This window comes from Scaptodrosophila lebanonensis, unplaced genomic scaffold, assembly GCF_003285725.1.
Source record: "Scaptodrosophila lebanonensis strain 11010-0011.00,11010-0021.00 unplaced genomic scaffold, SlebRS2 tig00000024-arrow-pilon, whole genome shotgun sequence".
Lineage (NCBI taxonomy): Eukaryota > Metazoa > Arthropoda > Insecta > Diptera > Drosophilidae > Scaptodrosophila > Scaptodrosophila lebanonensis.
In genome coordinates, this window is record NW_022060538.1 from 19,561,553 (window position 1) to 19,580,571 (window position 19,019).

General features: G+C 39.5%; 4 protein-coding genes across 6 annotated transcripts; 3 read left to right on the forward strand and 1 right to left on the reverse strand.

Moving 5' to 3' along the window:
• The first annotated feature begins 320 nt into the window (after positions 1–320).
• LOC115621632 (meiosis-specific nuclear structural protein 1) lies at positions 321–2,101 on the forward strand. Its single transcript, XM_030515333.1, has 3 exons — positions 321–1,304; positions 1,360–1,751; positions 1,815–2,101. Exons 1-3 carry the CDS (start codon positions 399–401, stop codon positions 2,023–2,025), a joined length of 1,509 nt encoding a protein of 502 aa, XP_030371193.1. The 5' UTR covers positions 321–398; the 3' UTR covers positions 2,026–2,101.
• Positions 2,102–2,511: 410 nt separating this feature from the next.
• On the forward strand, positions 2,512–6,395 carry LOC115621631 (autophagy-related protein 13 homolog). The gene has a single exon (XM_030515331.1). It carries the CDS (start codon positions 2,898–2,900, stop codon positions 4,644–4,646), a length of 1,749 nt encoding a protein of 582 aa, XP_030371191.1. The 5' UTR covers positions 2,512–2,897; the 3' UTR covers positions 4,647–6,395.
• Positions 6,396–12,142: 5,747 nt separating this feature from the next.
• On the forward strand, positions 12,143–15,618 carry LOC115621642 (LIM and senescent cell antigen-like-containing domain protein 1). Of its 3 annotated transcripts, XM_030515341.1 has the most exons (7): positions 12,148–12,227; positions 12,428–12,530; positions 13,523–13,642; positions 13,757–14,062; positions 14,123–14,264; positions 14,419–14,677; positions 14,735–15,618. In XM_030515341.1, the coding sequence occupies exons 2-7, from the start codon at positions 12,517–12,519 to the stop codon at positions 14,929–14,931; spliced, it is 1,038 nt and encodes a 345-aa protein (XP_030371201.1). In that variant the 5' UTR covers positions 12,148–12,227; positions 12,428–12,516; the 3' UTR covers positions 14,932–15,618. The 3 variants fall into 3 exon arrangements, with proteins under 3 accessions (XP_030371202.1, XP_030371201.1, XP_030371200.1); XM_030515342.1 differs by lacking the exon at positions 12,428–12,530 and having other exon boundaries at positions 12,143–12,227; XM_030515340.1 differs by lacking the exons at positions 12,148–12,227; positions 12,428–12,530 and adding an exon at positions 13,222–13,447.
• On the reverse strand, positions 15,609–17,123 carry LOC115621637 (inositol polyphosphate 1-phosphatase). Its single transcript, XM_030515338.1, has 3 exons — positions 16,780–17,123; positions 16,457–16,730; positions 15,609–16,386 (listed from the first exon to the last, which is right to left on the reverse strand). The coding sequence occupies exons 1-3, from the start codon at positions 16,999–17,001 to the stop codon at positions 15,749–15,751; spliced, it is 1,134 nt and encodes a 377-aa protein (XP_030371198.1). The 5' UTR covers positions 17,002–17,123; the 3' UTR covers positions 15,609–15,748.
• Between the last annotated feature and the right edge of the window lie 1,896 nt (positions 17,124–19,019).

Sequence of the window (19,019 nt, forward strand, 5' to 3'; positions counted from 1 at the left end):
TGTTGGATAAAACGTTAAATATTGAAGCTACAGGTTTCACGACTGCGTGACAAAACTTCCAACCTCGTGAATCAGGATCGTGAACTCGGATGTAAGGCATCTGATCGAGCCAAAGGAGGTGGTATTATTACCAAGAAAATACGAAGAGCGGGTATGTTAAAAGAAAACGCAAACGTATTTATTTAAAAGGAAAGGAATTGCTAATTTTCGAAAAGTACGCAAAGCGGGTGATTTTACCAATTTATTGCTAAACTGCCTTTGCAAAGGAGTCGTTTATAATTCTTTCCGTTTTTGGTTTGTTTATATTTGCCGTTTTCATGTTACTTATGTACAATATTTGATTTTTATTACTGTTTTTTTTTTGTACGCGTGTTTTGTACTCTTTGGGAAAACTTACCATGGCGACCAACACGCCTCCGTCGTGTTCCGGCACCATGACAACTGTCCTCGGTCGAACGAAGCTGGTTGGACCTCTGTCGCCTTGTTTTATCAAAGGACCAACGAAATTGATTATACCCTATACTCGGGACTCGTTTGAACACCATCACTCCAAATTCGCAAGACGAATGCTGATTGATCTCGAGAGCTTAAACAGAAGTAAAGAACTTCCGAATTCGGTTCCGCTGAAATCTGAGCAAAACGAGAAGATGGCGATGTGCAACGAGCTGCGCCAACTCAAGCACGATGAGATAATAGAACGCAAACGTCGAATACAACTGCGTCAAGATTGTCACGAACTGCGAGAGCTGGCGGAGCAGTTGAGAGTAGCCCATATTAACAAGGATATTGCCGAAAGCATGGAACTTGGTGAGAAACGGAGGCATGCGGAGAAATTAGAAAGGGCGGAGAGTGCCAAGTGTGCCGAGAAGGAGCGCTTGAAGATATTGGCCATGGAGCGGGAGAAGGAAATGAAAAGGAAGGAAGAGCAACAGAAATTATATGCAACACTCTCGAATCAAGTCGATGAGACAAAGCGTCGACTGCAGATGGAAAGACAAGAAAAGATTGCGGATCGAGAGCAACGTTTAACATTGCAGCAAATCATAGAGGAGGAGAAAGCAGAGCAGCTAAAGGCGCAGCAACGAAAGATTGAAAATCGCAAGGAAATGCTGCAATATATTGAAGAACAAAATCGTAACAAAGAACGTCAGAGGGCTCTGGAAAGGGAAGATTTTCAAACGGCAGAACTATCCAAGCTTATTTATGACGAGAGGAAGGCCAAAATTAAAACAGAAATGTTGGAGGCACAGCGCAAGCATCAGGCGATAAGCATGCGAATCGGCCAGCAAGTCTACGAAATTGAGGTGAGTCAGAAGGATTTGTAGAATATCGTTTATTTTTTCGAACTACCGCCTACAGAGCCAAAAACGCCAACGCGACAGGGTGCTGACCGATCTGCTGCAGGAGGAGTACAAGGCTAGACAGGACGCACGCTTCCGGCAGCAGCTCGAGCAGCAACAGGAAGATCGCATGCGAGTTCGAAAGGAATTGGAGCGCTATCGTCACGAGCTCATGCAACGCAACCTGGAGAAGGAGCGCCTAAAACGCGAAGAGATTGCCGCTAGCAAGCTCGAATCTTACGATGTAATGGAGGCCAAGCGGATAGAAGATGAGAAAGCAAAATATCAGGAGCGCAAGAAGTATGGTAACATGCTCTTGTCAATGATGGAAGAGAATCAGCGTAGACGTGCCGAGGACACGGCTGAAAACGTACAAATATTCGATATGCTGGCAAAGGCTGAAGAAGAACGGTACGATAAGTCTTTTATACAGAACTGTTGTTACAGAAAATATAAAATTGTTCACACTTTCAGGCAAACATGCATTCAGGAGGAACGTCTCAGAATGCTAGGCAGTGTGCCACAGTCTGTGCTTCGCTACCTGCCTAAAAATGCTTTAACTAAGGCAGATCGTGAGCAAATAGTAATTCCAAAACGGCCGCAGCAATTTGGTGAGACATGGAAAGCTAGTCGAGAACAAACGAACATACTCAAAAGACAACACCTTGGCGGGGGCGATTCATAAAATGAAATACCATGACATGGCCTTAACTTATTGCTGAGGCTATTTTAAATTCCAAATATAATAACTAAAATCTTCAGCGTTATTTTTGTATTCTGTATTAGATTACGTATAATTTAAAACTCAACCGCCTGCCCGCCCACAATGCGTACGTGCGTACGTGGTCATACGCCAGCAGTCCTGCCAACTTTTCTCAATGGGCAGTGCCGCGCTGAGATGCCAGATAACATGGCTGCGTTCAGCATGAAAACAATGTGTAAAAACACTCGTCCAAAAGTGTATTACCACTTGAAAGGTATGCATTTCTAGATAGATTACACAATGATGAACAATATTAATAATTTCGTTAAACGAATTTATGTTTTAGGCCGACTTTTTAACAGACGCGCCCTTTTGTGCAGTCTGGCAGCCCTGTAATTCGATACCTCGATACATTCATAGCCTACGCTATTTTAGTTCAATGGCGGACAGTAATGAGAAAAGTGGGAGTGATCTTTTGTTGTTTTGCAGAAAAATACAAAAACTAAGTTTTACAATAATAATAAAATAATAGAGAGGTACATAAGCAAGGCGTTTCAATAATTGCAGTGTTTAGCAAAATGTTAAAGCAAGTGTTTAGAGTATATTGCGCTTAGAACGCGTCGTGTGCGAATCTGTGAAACAAAAACAAATAGGAAAAATTCCACAGACAACACAACAATAATATACGCGGAAGCACAGCGTTGTGTGCGTGCGCACAAACCTCAATAGAAAAAGAAAAACAAAACCAAGTGACGGGCGAACTTTGTACATTGTGTGCGACAGTGGCACTGTGCAGTAAAACGGAAGAAAATCTCTTTAAATTGAAATCGAGTTGTAACAAGAAACAAAGAAAAATGTCTGCGCTACGTTTAAACGCGGCCGAGAAGGATCTGGAAAAGTTTATCAAATTTCTGGCGCTGAAATCCACCCAAGTTGTGGTGCAGTCGCGCCTTGGCGAGAAAATGCAGACACAGTGCAATCCATTGGCAGGCAACGATTGGTTCAATATTGTCGTCCAAGATCATCCAGATGTATGCGACGAGACGAAGCGAGCCCTGGCCTTGAAGCCAGGGGAGAGCATTTTGCAACGTTTGCCGTTATGCGTTGAGATTTCGCTAAAAACGGTTGAGGGCGATCAAATGATATTGGAGGTGTGGTCGCTGGACTTGCTGCAGTCCGTAAATGGCACAACGAATAATGTAACGAACGGGACGACTAAGACTACGGACGATGGAAAGAACTCCGGCGATACCAACAACACCAATACTACTGGCACAGGGACAACAAATAATGGCACAAACGATTCCCAAACGCTACGAGCTGCTCACGCCATTTACAATCGCATGGGCATTATGCTCAAGTCCTTAATTTCGCTGACCCGCACAACGCCCGCCTATAAGCTGTCGCGCCGCCAGTGTCCGGAATCCTATGGCATCTTCTATCGCATCTATGTAGATCGGCCGCAAGTGCATACTTTGGGTGAGGGACACAAGCACGTTAAGATTGGGCAGCTCAACACAATTGTGGGCTCGCTGGTCATGTCTGTGGCGTATCGCACCAAGCTTACAATATCACCTACAGCGGCGCAGGCACGTCACACAGAGCACAACACGATTATGCTGAAGTCGGACCACTTCCGACCAGCTAACGATGTGAATTCGCCTACACAGCAACTCAGCTCGGCAGCCATGGCCAAGAAGTTGGGTGTGGGTGTAGGGAACGCTGGTACTGGTGCTGGTGACAAGCGTTACATAGACATAGACAAGCCTCTGCGACCGGGCGCTTTCACGGATATGGGAAAATTGCGTCAATATACCGAGGATGACTTTGTGCTGCCGGAGACACCGCCATTTGAGTGGCTGCTACGTCGCCAGCGGCATGAGAGTGCGGGCAGTGGTTCTATTGAATCGCTCAATCGCAAATGCGAATCACCCGTCAACGGGCAGCGTGTGGACCAGGCCAATAACAACAACAATATCATAAATAACTTAAACCACAGTGGTGGTGGTGGAGGTGGAAATAGCAATCTCAACAACAATTCAATGGCATTTAAGAGCTTCGAAAAGCAAGCGTCTGCCGCCGACTGTAAAATTCAAATAACCGCCAATTCAACATCCCCAATTAAAAGTCTGCTAATACCCGCACCCGCATCGTTTCGTCACAATTCGGCGCCCACGCTACAGCAACAGCAGCAGCAACTCGCGAATTCGCACAACGATGACGATAATCTGCTCAAGGAACTGCACTTCCCCTTCGCCTCACCCACCTCGCACGTCAATGATTTGGCTAAATTCTACCGCGACTGCTACCATGCGCCTCCCTTGCGGGGCCTTAACGAGCTTCAAGCGGAGGTAAGCACAGCGAGCTTGGCAGCCACTGCACAACCAAATGGCGTGGGTGTGGCGCCTGTCTGTGGATTAAGTGCAGCAGCTGCTGTTGGCAACAGTGCGTCAGATGCCAGCGCCATGGATGATTTGTCACGGCAATTGGCCGAATTCGAAACATCGCTAGAGGATTATGATAAACTGGTATCACAATTCGGACTAACCGGCTCTTCGTCCACAGGCAGTCGCAGCAGTGGAGGCTTGCAGATGAGCAATTGAGTCGGCGTCTGTAATTTTACATTGTGTAGGTCGTCGTTGCTCTCGAATAGAAGGGGCGTAACTCAATAAGTTCATCAACAAATGGGTACTAAAAAGAAGATCTAGAATACTAGAAGAAAAGTAAAATTTAAAGACTTGTTACGATCCTTGCTCTGAAAGCTCATCTTGAAATTTAGTATTTGAAAAACAAATAGAACAAAATATATTTTGAAAGGTAAAGTTTCTTCAAAAGACTGAGTTACATCTTTTTCTATTTGGGATCATCGACTTGTTCATATTGTTGTTATTTTATTCTGTATAATTGCTGTTCGGTTTAGTCCTTATTTAAAATGAGTCTGGCTTGTCTTTCATGTGTCTATTAGCAATATGTATGTTTAGTTAAGTTTGTACGCTGCTATGATATTATGTTAGTGTCACACCATTTATAGGCTATGTAGTAGCTCTTTGTACATATATATACACACACACACACATTATACATATACATACTATATATGCTGTGTACACTGCGATAACGGTGTCACGTTTAATTCATTTAAATGTATTTATGTTTAAGTTTAAGCGCGCGTTGTGACGCTCTCGTGAGTCCAAGCGAGCTCGTGACTTTGAAGGTTCGTACATTCGCGTCATTTAGTCAGTCAGGCAGTCTGTTTATTTGTTTCTTTGTTCAAGTGCCTTTTGCCTTGTGGAAATTGCCGTAAATAAAAAAATGAGGGAAAGAAAATAAACATGTACATAGATATGATTAAAATGCGGTGCAGCGAAAAAAGTTGTATCTTAAATATCCAATTATAAGTATCAACGTACATATAAATATATATATAATTACAAACACATAGCGCGTCTTAGTACTAGTATAGGGTTATTTCATTTCGCATCAAAGTTAGTTTTAAGTAGTTGCTGATTTAGTAACGGTTGCCTTTTTTTACAAAAATAATATACAAAATATGCTGTAACCCCACACACCTATGTATGTATGTACATTTGAATAGTTCTAACGAAGAAATAGTCCTGAAAATGTTTACAAAATGACCAAAAACCTGTGTTGCCAATCGATTTCCTTCTAATGGTAAGAGAACAGTCGGTTTGTTATCCTAATTGAATCAAAGAATATACAGTCTTACACTGTATCATCAATAATCATAATGCCGATTTGGATATGAAGGATCCCTCAGAGTCTGAAATATTCCAAAAAAAACCGCCATAAATTCGTTGAAAATCGATTGGATATTATGGGTTTTGTTAAGTGTGTATGTACATATGTCTAATGAGCACCCAAAAGTTCTCCGTTTATAGGTTATTTTAACAGTTAAACTATCCAGATGTATATGCCTACCTAAAAAATAAAGATCTGTGCCAATAAGAAGCGGACTTTTTGAAAACTAATACAAATAAGTAACACTAATCAAGCGCACATATTTATACTGAAATATATTTCTATTAACATTGAATTTTCCAGTCCCATTGCAATTGACACAGATCTTGTAAATACGTACACATAGTACATACTATATATAAGAAACTGTTGCTTTTAATAAGATAAAAAGAAAACGAACGTAACTAATTAACAATGTCAAACGAAAGACTCTAAGCATAACGAAATACATATTGGATTCATAGAAAGAAAAGGCAACAAATAGCCTCAAAGAGCTCAACAAAAAATTGCACGCAAACATTGGCCAAAAATTAAGATGGGAGCGTAGGTGTTAAAAGTGTAAAAATATATTATATATTATTATTATTTTGTAATACCACGCTTTGTTATTTATATATTTGTTTAAAAATGAGAATTGCCTCTGCATAAGAAACTGAAAAGCTATGTATGTATGTACATTTATTTGAAAATATTCAGCAACATTATCGAGAAAACTACATACGCAAAAATAAAAGCAATTGTTAATCAACACACAAAAAATTAACGCCTTGATAATTCATTTTTTAGCACGTCGCACTGGCGCCTTATTTGGGGCCAAGGGAGGGTGGAGGGGGCGTGTTATTTGCACTTGAAATGCGAGCGAATATGGAACAATGAAATACGGCGGTCTCTGATAGAGAATAAGTCACTTCTGGGCCCTGAAATGTTCACGTTCTACTGAGACTATACGTTCCCATAAAAACAGAATTGAAACTGTATAATTCCGTTGCTTTCTGTAAATATATGGAATCTAAAATTTTAAATCCATTTATTATTTTCAAGTACTATTTTCTAAAAGGAAAGAATGATCCTGAAAGAATCCCTAAGAGTAGCTGCGGCGGATGATTTAAATTTCCATTAAATAAAATGTTATGTATAATAAAAGTCAGAACAATTGTATAGTAAAGGGTATAGTCTTTAAGATATAGTAACTATAGATAGTAATAGATATATAGTTTTATCATTATCTACCGATTGCCATTCTTCAGGAACTGTACTTGCTATAACTATTGGAAGCTCTACTGTTTCGAAGAGAGAGCTTTAAAAGAAAATAGTTTATCGCTTGGTATGCTATGAAATGAATAGTCAGTCTAAATATGGATTTAACGGTCATTGATCTCATTGAAGGAAATTTATATGTCCTTGTAAAAAAACAATATCTGTTTTAGCTGTAGCGTATGAGAATTATTGATTGAACTCATGTTTTGATAAAAGCAAAAAAACATTTCTTTACAATGCCAAATCTAATCGATAGTCTTATCGGAGAAGCAGTCCATTCCGTTAAAGGCCCTTAAGTAATAATGTATGCTGATAAAAACAATGTATGGGGTATTTGTTTATAGGGGGTGTTACTTAGAAAGTCCACTCTAACCAAAACAAGCCAGAATTCTGCTTAAGTTTCCAGATGTTTGAAAAAGAACAAATATAATCCGAATCTCTAGATCTGACCTGGTTGCAACATATATGTATATGTATATACATAAGTACCTAGTTACCATAGAAACAATTGAATTAGGCTTTAACAGACCTTCAGTTTGAGCCCTTCTACAATAGCAAAAGAACATACTCATATATTACAACAAATTTCATAATTAATACACTACCAGACACTTTTCAAACACTATCGTGATTTGTTTAGCACATGTGAAACCAAAACAAATTGTTTTAAGATTCTTTACATACATACATACGTTGCAACTATTCCAAATTTACATCTACAAACATTCAATTATTATGTGTCTATTATTTTGTTAATGAGTGTACTACAGACATATTTATGCATGTAGATATGTACATATACAAATACATATGTATGTGTATACACATATGTATGTATGTACATATGTATAATATTGATGAGCATTTGAGTGCAATGCAGGTGCAACCGCTGTATGAACACTGTCCATATTTCTATGTGTGTATGTATGTACACACTGATGTTGTGTTTTTTTAAACATTTTTGTTGCGCTTGTGAAAATCTTCACCTGTAGCTACTGCTTCGTTACTTGTTTCAGCCGGTTATCAGTATTTTCCATTTACATACTCGTAGATTTGTTTGTATATTAATATGTATGTATGTGTGTGTTTACTTTTGTGTACCAGCGTTTTACTTAATTTGCAGCAATTAAATATTGTATAATAAACGTCAGTGTTGTTATTGTTGTTGTTGGAGCCTTCGCCGCACACTGACGGCAAGAGCAACAACAATGACAAAATAATCAACAGCAAGTGTTTGCATTGTGCCGTTATCAATTAGCACGCGATCCAAGCTCTCATCACAAAATAGTTCGCTCTCTTCTCTCACGCTTCCTCTGTTTACGACTTTGGCGATCTTTGTGCATTTTCTGTTTTTATTTTGCTCTTTGCTTTTTGATTTTGCACCCGAAGCTGAATTGGCGTCATTGTGGCAACGACACGGCTGAGGTTAAATATGTAGTTTTATTTTTAACTATTTTATTCTGTTGTTTTCACCAGATCGCTTATCTGGGGTTTGTTGCTATTTTTTGAGTGCTAATAGCATTGCCACAGCACTGAACACTTACACAGATATGTATGTACATACATACATACATGGGCAAATAGCAGCTGCACACACGTGCGTGGGGTGCTGCGAAAGTAGTCCAAAAACTAACGACTATGTAATCGATTTCATTTCCATTTGATGTATAACTAAATATATTTGAAATATCTCTAGAACATTACGTATTTAATATTTACTTATTTTATAATATATAATACATATTTCTTTGCTTTTATTGTATTTGTTTCGTTTTACTTATTTGTTTCAATATTTAACTGTTGGTATTTTATACAGCGCTAGAAATTAAAACATTTCAAATAAAAGAAAGATTTGTTCGTTTATTATGGAGTTTATTCAACTCAATGTTCTATAAAAGTGTTAATCCCTTCATATCTATTTGAAATTCGCATCAGTTGGACTCATGTATACCCTGAAAACGCTCTCCTCCCCACTGTCCTTCAACTAAAATTGACTTTGTTGCAACAATCGTCCCTAACCCAGCTGGATAACATAGTGACTTCGATTAAACTTCAGATTATGGTAAGGCATTCGTTATAAGCATATCGGTCCTATGACAGCTACGATATGTAACTACACCCTACTGGGTATACAAATCTACAACTGGTAATGTTTTTAGACACTAAATAACTAACTTTGAAAGCAGCCCACGATGGAAGCAGTTGATCAACAGAGGTATATACAAAACACTTGTCACACATGCATATACATACATATTATATAGTATGTATATACATATATAACAGTTTTGTTGTTGTTTTTCTTGCTTTGTTTTTAATTGTTCGTTTTGCTATTTTCGCCTTGCTGTTGTTGCCATGCGCCCGGCGCTAATGAAAATACAATTTGGCATTTGGCTTTGTATACTGTCTTGGGTGAAAACGGCTAGACATACACACACACTCAAACAAATATACATATGTATGTATGTGTGTACATGCATCAATTTTATTAAACTGGCTAGTTATGGTTAAAGTAACATTGCTCGTCAACTTCCACACCAACACTTTCCGCTGCCCCCACAAAGGCTGTACGTAGGTCGTATGCGTCGCCGTTTTGGTTACCACAACCGGTAAACTGGCTAGTTGCTGGTTGGTTGGGTTGGTCGACTTGCATTGGATATCAGCTCTCTCTTTTGCACCCACGCAGATAAATCGAATAAATTCAGCCAGCTGGCAACCGCTTTTTGAATAAGTTCACGTGCCGAGGCAATAAGAGCTTTAAAAGTGCATGTACAAGTATAAGTAAAGAAAAAAAGACAAAGGCAAGGTGTTTCGAAATCGCACGATAAGCAAACAGCTAAACAATAAGGCCCCAAAATTCAATGAGTCGCATTGCGTTTTTAAGTTAGGCAAACTTCTTTTTATGCAATGCGCATATTTGGAATTTTTATGTAAAGCAGCTTACTAGCTGCCTACTTGTTAACAGTTTGGGAGCCACTGGTTATGCAGATTATATTTTTCGTGCAATGGAAAGCAATGCAGCCGGCTTATGTACATAAGTACTCGTATGTTTGTATGTATGTATGTTTGGCACATGCCCACTTATTCATCTATCTACATGGTATATACGAGTAGATATGTTCGTTTGTACATACATATGTACATATATACATACCTTTTCTCAGAATAATTATTTTGTAAATGCTGTATCATGAATTAAATTTGTTGTTGATTATGATTGTTCCCATTAGTCATTAAAATTAACTTTTTAATAGCACATAAAATATCAGAAATTATTTGTTGCGCTAATATCAAACCACAATTTTACCAACATTTAAATGCAAATTGTTTCCAAATCGCTAGCAGTCCCCATTAATGTCCCCAGCTAGGATTTGCAAAAATAAAAACGGTCAACAAATTCATATACATACATATGTATGTATGTATATTTTTTTCAATATATTTATTTTCAAGTGCAACATTTCATTTGGTTAAGTTTTTAAATATTTTGCATTGCAATTAATTTGAACCACTGTACATAGATACAAACATACATATGTAAGTATGTACAATCATATTTATGTATCTATAAATACACACATGTGGCTATGTTGAGTCAACTGCATATTGTTGTTGCTTATCTTGTTGCCGGTTTTGTGCACAGCTGCACAAATAAATAGCAAAAATGCATTTAATTTTAGACGCCCACAATATGCGCTGACAACTCTATTTGGGTTCCTCACTGTATATTGTAATATAATTATCATTTAAAAGATGTTCACTGGGCTTTGGGCTTGGCAGTTGACTCGCCACACATTTTACAAATTCGATAAGCAAACAACACCATTAAATGTAATTAAATTACGGCGCCTCGACTTGTGTTGCTACGTGCCGTTTGTCAGGCTGAGGCGGTGACAGTGGAAGAATTTGTTGTAGCTTTTGCCTCCACGCCCACTTTGGCGACCTTGCCGGCACCTTCCTAGCCTATGTTGATTTTTGTTGTTGCCAGAAAACCGCCGACAAAATAAAAACAATCTGATGATACGAGCATATGCGTAACATGTAAACAAGTCGTTGATCAATTTGAAGAATTTTTCAAACAGATCGAAATCTTGCAGGCAGGTATTTACCCAATGAAGAGCAACTAACTGACGTTCCCTGCATAACGCAAAATCATTAAATCACATAGAATATATGTGCACTCGAAAGAATGCAATATGCAGCTGTAAAAACAAGGAAAAACAAAATTGATTACCAGAACAGTTGGCGGAAGCGTAAGTATTAAAAAAAATTCAATAAGAGGCATTTCATTAGAAATAAACGACCATATGTGCAACACATATACATACATATGTATGTATGTATACAACGAACTATATATATCTATATTTATGGCGTTTATTAAAATAAACAACGCCTAAATGAACTGTTATCTAGCATATAAACGTTATAGGAGATTGGCAAATACGTTTAATGTGTTGTGTGTAATTACATTTCAATGTCAAAAGGGGTTCCTGTCGTGCTATTTGACATTTAGAACTTGTTTATAAACAAAATTTATATATGTATGTATGTGTATTTGGTATTTAAAGCAACTAATAAACCGACTGATAAGAGCAGCGGCTTTAAAATAATTTTTAATAAAAATCACGTTTGCTGATAAGACACAAAGTGCTACATAGCTTATCTAGTCCCTTCGGTTATATGTGGCGCCATATTGAAAAACCAATTGAGTCATGCTTAACCGTTTCGTTTCTTTATATTTAACATTGGCTTTCAATGTAATATGATGATAATTATGTGTCATACATGAGTTTGAATATTGCGCAATTGCGATAACACGATTTACCTGAAAATCGATTCAATTGCAGATGGCAATAGGGCTGCCACTTTCAATATCTTTATATGTTAAGATCTATAAAAATGTATTGAATTTGAGAACCTGTTATAGTTGCATACTATAAATTTGAAAAAATTTTAAGATTTATGTACTTTTTCTTTTAACGGAAACGATAGTACGATATCAAATGTTACCTGAGTAATCGATTATTCCTCAGCAGATAACAACGCGATGTTGCCACACCGCATGCATATCTGTCAAAGTAAACGTAGCAATTGCTAAACGAAGTGGAATTTTTATTAAATGAAATTAATTAAGCTTAATTAATCAACCAAAGGGAGTTTAATAGGTAAATGAGGGTGACAGCTTCTGCAGTGATATCAAATATCTTTGCAGCAACAAATACTTTTGGGTTAAGCCAGTGAAATTCCTTGCATCCCAATTTGGCAAGATCAAGATTCGATTCGCAAACAACTTGTGGTTGTTGTTTTCGCTGTTGCCATTGGATGCTCAACATACTACACGACACTTATAACTTTTTGTTTGCAGTGTTTTTCTCACCGTGAGCTGCAAACATAGTGCGCATACGTACGCAATTGATTGACGACGGTGCAACAAGTGAAAGCCAAATATCAACTATGCCACCCGTGCAGTAAGCAAACCAAAATCAGAGCAAAATCCCTAAACAAATTATTAATGCCAATTGCTTAACCTTCGTCGTCTGTGCATCATTACATCACAATCACCAACATAACGCCTAGTAGTTTACAATTGACCTAAATTCGTTGGCAAAGTGCTCAAACATTTGCTCCATTCCGTTGGCCGAGGTGCTGGGTGTACTAAAATAATGCAAAATATTTAACTACACAACAGTATAATTATGAAATCCAACTTACAATTGCATTTAAGGATAACAACTGTACAGGGCATTTACTTTTCTGCCTTATTGTGGCTCCTTGGAGCGTTTATGTATCGCTGCATTCCATCGAAGTTGCATTTTGTGTGCCGTTTATGCGCCAGATGTTTACTTCATCGATGACGTCATGTGGGCACATTCAAATTTATTTATAGTCCCCGCACATGTGTGCGCGTGAGTGTGTGTGTATTGTTTACCCATTCATATCTGTGCTGAAGCGCGCGCCACTGTCTGTCTATGTGTGTGTGTTTGTGGCTAACTAATGAGTGGGCTGCTTGTATGTATGTTAATCACCTTCCTTTCATTCTTACTCCACATTCCTCCATTGGGAGGAACAGCACACATGCTTACTTTCCAAAAGGCGCACTTCAACTGCTTCGCACGAAGAATGCGATGTCATATTTATCGTGTTGAATTCCAAGCAAGGAATGCAAAGCTTTTTCTTGGCTGACATTCGTCAGAAATATGAGAATGAATCAGCATGCCTTGCTGGAACGCTTGATAAGCACACCGCGCCAGCCAATTGCTCGAACTCGAAACCGAACCTCTCTCCAGTTGCATTTCTCACTGCCAACGCCGCTGTAGTTACACTTTACATATACATACATAAATATTATTAAATTCGTAACCATGATGTACTCCAAAGCTGAAGTGTAATTGCTGATCCCTAACAAATATCCCCAATATACGACAAAAATTGCATCTCCTTGATTTTGTTTCACTTCCAGAGTACAGGCCATCAACATGTCGCTGGGCGCGATGCATTGCACGCGCTGCGCCGACGGCTTCGAGCCCAACGAGAAGATTGTCAACTCCAATGGCGAATTGTGGCATACGCAGTGTTTTGTGTAAGTATCTGTCTCAATTCGGACTATTCATCTTCCATATCACAATCCTGACTAAATACAATTAAAAGATGCAAAACATTAAAATTCTACTGCTTATTTTGGATTTCTCCACAGCTGCGCGCAATGCTTCCGGCCTTTCCAAGATGGCATCTTCTACGAGTTCGAGGGACGCAAGTACTGCGAACGCGACTTCCATGTCCTTTTCGCACCGTGCTGCAACAAATGCGGCGAATTTGTCATAGGACGCGTCATCAAGGCCATGTCAGCCAGCTGGCATCCACAGTGCTTCCGTTGCCAGTTGTGTGCCAAGGAGTTGGCCGATTCCGGTTTCATACGCAATCAAAATCGTGCGCTATGCCACGAATGCAATGCCAAGGTGAAGGCCGAGATAACCGGTCGCTATGTATGCCAAAAGTGCCAGTAAGCAGTATTAAAAAGATAGTTAAGCTTGAAAATATGCTAACATCCAGTACTTTACAGCGGACTCATCGACGAGGAACCTCTGCGCTTTCGTGGCGAGGTTTATCATGGTTATCATTTCAATTGCACGGCCTGTGGCACTGAGTTGGACTCCACAGCCAGAGAGGTTAAGAGCCGTCCAGGATTGGCGGCTAATGATATGGTGCGTATATATATGTTAGTTGCTAGAGATAAGAACTCTTGATAGTATTCTCGGGCAGTATTCCCTAAATGTTGAAAGCATTTTGAATATACTTCCTTGCTAGCTGTAAACTGTGCAAATAGTTTAATAACCGAAATGAATTTCTCTTTCACAGAACGAACTGTATTGCTTGCGTTGCCATGACAAAATGGGCATACCCATTTGCGGTGCCTGTCGTCGACCGATCGAGGAGCGTGTGGTCACTGCCTTGGGCAAGCACTGGCATGTGGAACACTTTGTATGCGCCAAGTGCGAGAAACCCTTCCTGGGACATCGGCATTACGAAAAGCGTGGATTGGCATATTGCGAGACGCATTATCATCAGCTCTTTGGCAACTTGTGTTTCGTCTGCAATCAGGTTATTGCGGGTGATGGTGCGTAGCTTCAATTATATGTCTAGACATGTCTTGCTAAGCATTGTTATCTTACAGTTTTTACCGCCTTAAATAAGGCCTGGTGTGTACATCACTTTGCCTGCTCCGTGTGCGATACGAAAATGACGCAAAAATCCAAATTTTACGAGTACGATGAAAAGCCCGTGTGCAAGAAGTGCTACGATCGTTTCCCCAACGAGCTACGACGTCGTCTGCGCGACGCCCATGAGAATACCATGAAGAAGAACGTCTAGATCCGCACACACGCAAGCATATACAAAAATATGTGTAAAGTCAAAGTGCGTTCTGGTCGCCGCACTGTCGACGACTATTTCAATATTAGCACAAATGCGCCTTAGTTTCTGTTTGTAGTTGTCTTTGTCGTTGTCCACTTATGTCGCTCCTAACACTGAAGCATTTTTAATTTAACCCCCAGGATGCTCCTAATATAGTTTAAATGTAACAGTCAAGCATGGCAAACTTTTGTGGTTTGTGAGGAGTTCGCTTTTTCCGCACTGTATTTTGTTTGTATGTAATTTCTAATATGTATGGCAAAGATGTATTAACAGCTTTTAATGTTGTTATTTATTTGAACTTAATTTATGTATGTTTTTAATATATACCTATGATTGAACATATTTATATGTATAGTCGGTCTCGAAGAATTTGCTTTGCTTTATTTGTAAACCCAACTCAAAGTTGCAAAAAGGTGCCAAAAATGAGGCAAAAATTCAAATTATGCGCAATTGGTGGTTGCTTTTCTGGCTTATTGCATTTAAATTTAGAACCGTTATTTGCAAAGTAGCATAAAAGTGTCGCCGAGATCGAAAATATAATTTCCATTTGATAAATGTATACAACAATGTAACTCAGAATATGCCTTAATGTTTTTATATCGCTGTAATAAAAAATTTGTAGAAAGCCAAAACGATTACAAATTATACGATTGTTTATATTTTTCATTCGGAAGCATTCATAGTTATGATATACAACAGACAATAACAACATCCATATCAATATATCGGTATCAATAAATAAATGGGGTGATGAATAGTTTGGAGTCGTATTCAATTACTGATCCCCCAATTTGTTGAGCAGCGCTTCCAAGGCGTCGACATTTCGTACAGCAATAAGTCCGCCCGTATTGCGTTTCCAGTCCCCTTCTTCTGCATCTTCAGCAGTAGCCGTATAGTTCAGAGGGATCGCCTGTTGCTGCTTTACGCTAGCCTTATAGTCGTAAATATTGCCTCCTAGGGCGCGTAGTATAGCCTGCGGAGCACACGTGTCCCATTTGAAGGTGGAGGCTTTGCTGAGCACATAGACGTCCACCTCGTGGGTGAGCACCTTTAGGGCCTTGTGTCCCGCGCCAGCCGAAAAGGCAATCTCATAGCCCAGCTCAATAAGATTCTGTAAAATGTCCGACTGTTCAGAGCTTGAGAAAATGCAAAGCTTACGATGCTTGTCGCGCGCCTCAAAGTTGCAATTGTGTGCCTGTAAGGTGGACAAACAAACACCCCAATACAGCGATGTCTTATAAACATGTTCTTCCAGCTTTTTTCCAAAGGGCTGGGCAACAATGCCTATTACAGGTACTCCCGTGTCCCGTTCATAAACGCCGATGAGCACGGTTACGCAGTCTAGACCCGTTGAGGTAATACCTGGGAAGTTTGTGAAAATTGTATCGCCGGAAATATACTCGGCAGTGGCATCTGGAAACACGGATCAATCATCTTTGATATATGTATTTGGACAAACTGAAAGGGTACCTCAGTTACGTACCGATGGGATCAATCCAAACGCCCAGATTATTGTAGTCCAGCTGCTCAGGTAGCTCAGGTAGATCGCCCAGTTCCAGTTCAGTTTCGGTGTTGACAACGCGATGCACCTCTGCGGCCAAAGCAGCCGCTGCCTGTTCATGTCCAGTGAGCACCGACTCCAGACAGGCTGTGGTGTCCTTTTCGGTGGCACCCACGGCTATGGTGACATTTTCATCCAGCTTATTAGTGAAATTTGGCGACTCCTCGCCTAGTATGGCTTCGCGCATAGCTGGAAACTGTGGAAGCCTTAGTATAACATACAGAATTGATAAGGAAATTGCGTACCCAAGTTGCAACATCATGTTTTATAGTCTCCTGAATTAGCACATCAGCTAGCGTCTTGAAATCATGTTCAAAACGCGCGTTGGCCTCTGCTCCGGTCTTTTCCTGTACCAAAAGGTTCAACAAATCTTCGTTGGAGCGACACAAGCGCGCAATGTTTGCCGCTTTCTCGGCGCAATTGATTAGCACACGCAGCAGATTTACACTGTCGCCGACGTCACACATTGCATTTAATTCTTTTGCCACTGTTGATGATTCGTACTACTTTTTCTCTCTTTTTTTGATTTAGAATCAACCCGCCCACAGCACCCACGCTCGGTTTCCAGCTGCGTAATATTTCTTGAGGATTATTTCATAGCACACTTTTGAGGTTTCAAGAATAAGTGGGGTTGCCAGTTGTGTTAGTGATGGCACTTTAAAGCAGTTCTCGTTTCTTTGATATGGCAGCACTGTAAAAGGTGCGATGCAGTTAATACACACACATATGTACATACATAGTTACTAAGGAGTGTAATAAATTAAAGATGCCAATTTAATCAATATAATTTATATTAATGTTTCGTTTTGAATGAATGTTATTTAAGCTCAATTTATGTAAATTGTTTTCAAATTGTTTCAGTGAAGTGCTTACAGCTTCCAAATTATTGGCATGCCAAGCCACGATCTTGAGGAGCTTTCACATCTTCATTGCAACCATTTTAATTGCCAATTAAAAATTACGCACTCACCGCCCTTTTGCAGCATATATGTGTGTTTGTGTGTGTGTGTGTGTGTATGCGTGAGCTATGAATTAAACCAGTGTGGAACGGACAAAGCCTGTGGTTTTGCTGCCGCTGCTACATAATTTGCACCCGATCTTATCAACGAGCACTGCTAATGATTCGCATTAATGATGCTGCATACAAACACACACACACACATGTAGTTGGACAGTGCAGCGCGCTTGCTCGCTCGCTCGCTCGCTCTTGCACTTTTGGCATCTTATGAAATGAGACCATCAATCAGCTTGCCCGCTCTGCGTCCGAGCGCATTTGCATATAAATTGCTGCTAATGTCGCGCTATCAAAGTGACTGCATCAACGACGCATTCCAGCCATTCCCAGAGTTTGGCCCTACGGCCCAGTGTGCACCGGTTTATTGCGTTTGTTGTAGTTGTTGTTTTGGTTGTTGGTATGGTTGTTGTTGCTCTTGTATTACTTGGCTTATGCTAATTTTCCCAGGCATCCCAGTCGAGCAGCATTGATGTTTGGATAACGTTGACTTGATGACTTTGCATAATTTACGCGAACCAAGCCAGCCAAGGCAGGCAAATGCCAAGGCACCACCAGCACCAGCACCAGCTAAACATTTTTGGCGGCTTTGGGTTAATTTTTCACTCAACCACGCGCGTTTCTTGTAATGTGTTAATATTTATGCAGCCAACAACAACAACATTGGGAACAACAACATTTCCCGTTTGTCTTTTCAGTCGCTTTTGACATTTGACGTTTCAATTTCATTCTCCCAACTCTGGCCAACAATTTTTCAACAAAGTTGCGCCCGCTGGCACTTTGTTGGACATTTTTCATCAACTCTGTTTGCCCCATTTGTCAAATTTTACATTTTTACATATGTATTTTACTCTCTCTACACTCTACACAAAGCTCTCATTTTTGTCTGTATTTCTCTCATATGCAAATCGCGTTTGTAAATAATAATTGCGCCTTTTGCCGTTTTCCGTTTTTGTGTTTGTGCAGATATTTTGATAATTTTTAAACCAGACAAGCATTTGTCATTCTTTTACAAAATTATGAGTGAGACGTCGCTCTTTGTAAGCAGAGAGGAAAGCATGCAACTTATTTAAGTAAATGTAGAAATTTTCTTTTTTCCCGACCTTTTGATATTGCTAAGACTCGATGTATTTAGATTGAATGGGGCATCTTTTATTTCAAAGTCCTGCAGTGAAATCTGAACAAGATCGGAGTAAATATATTTTACTGAAAATCGCTTTCTTACACATACTTTAATGAGAGTGGAAAATGTCTTGAATTTTCTCTACAAGTACATCAAGTGTGTCTTGAAAAGAATTAAGAAAATTGTTTAATTTTCGGCAATTTATTTTGCGATGAAGGTACACAAGAATTCAAGAATTATATTTGAAAGGCACATTTAATTGGACCTTTAAAAGTTTTCAAAGACCTTTCCGATCATATCTGATTACCATTTGCTAATGAATGAGCTTGGAAATTTCATTACAAGTTCAT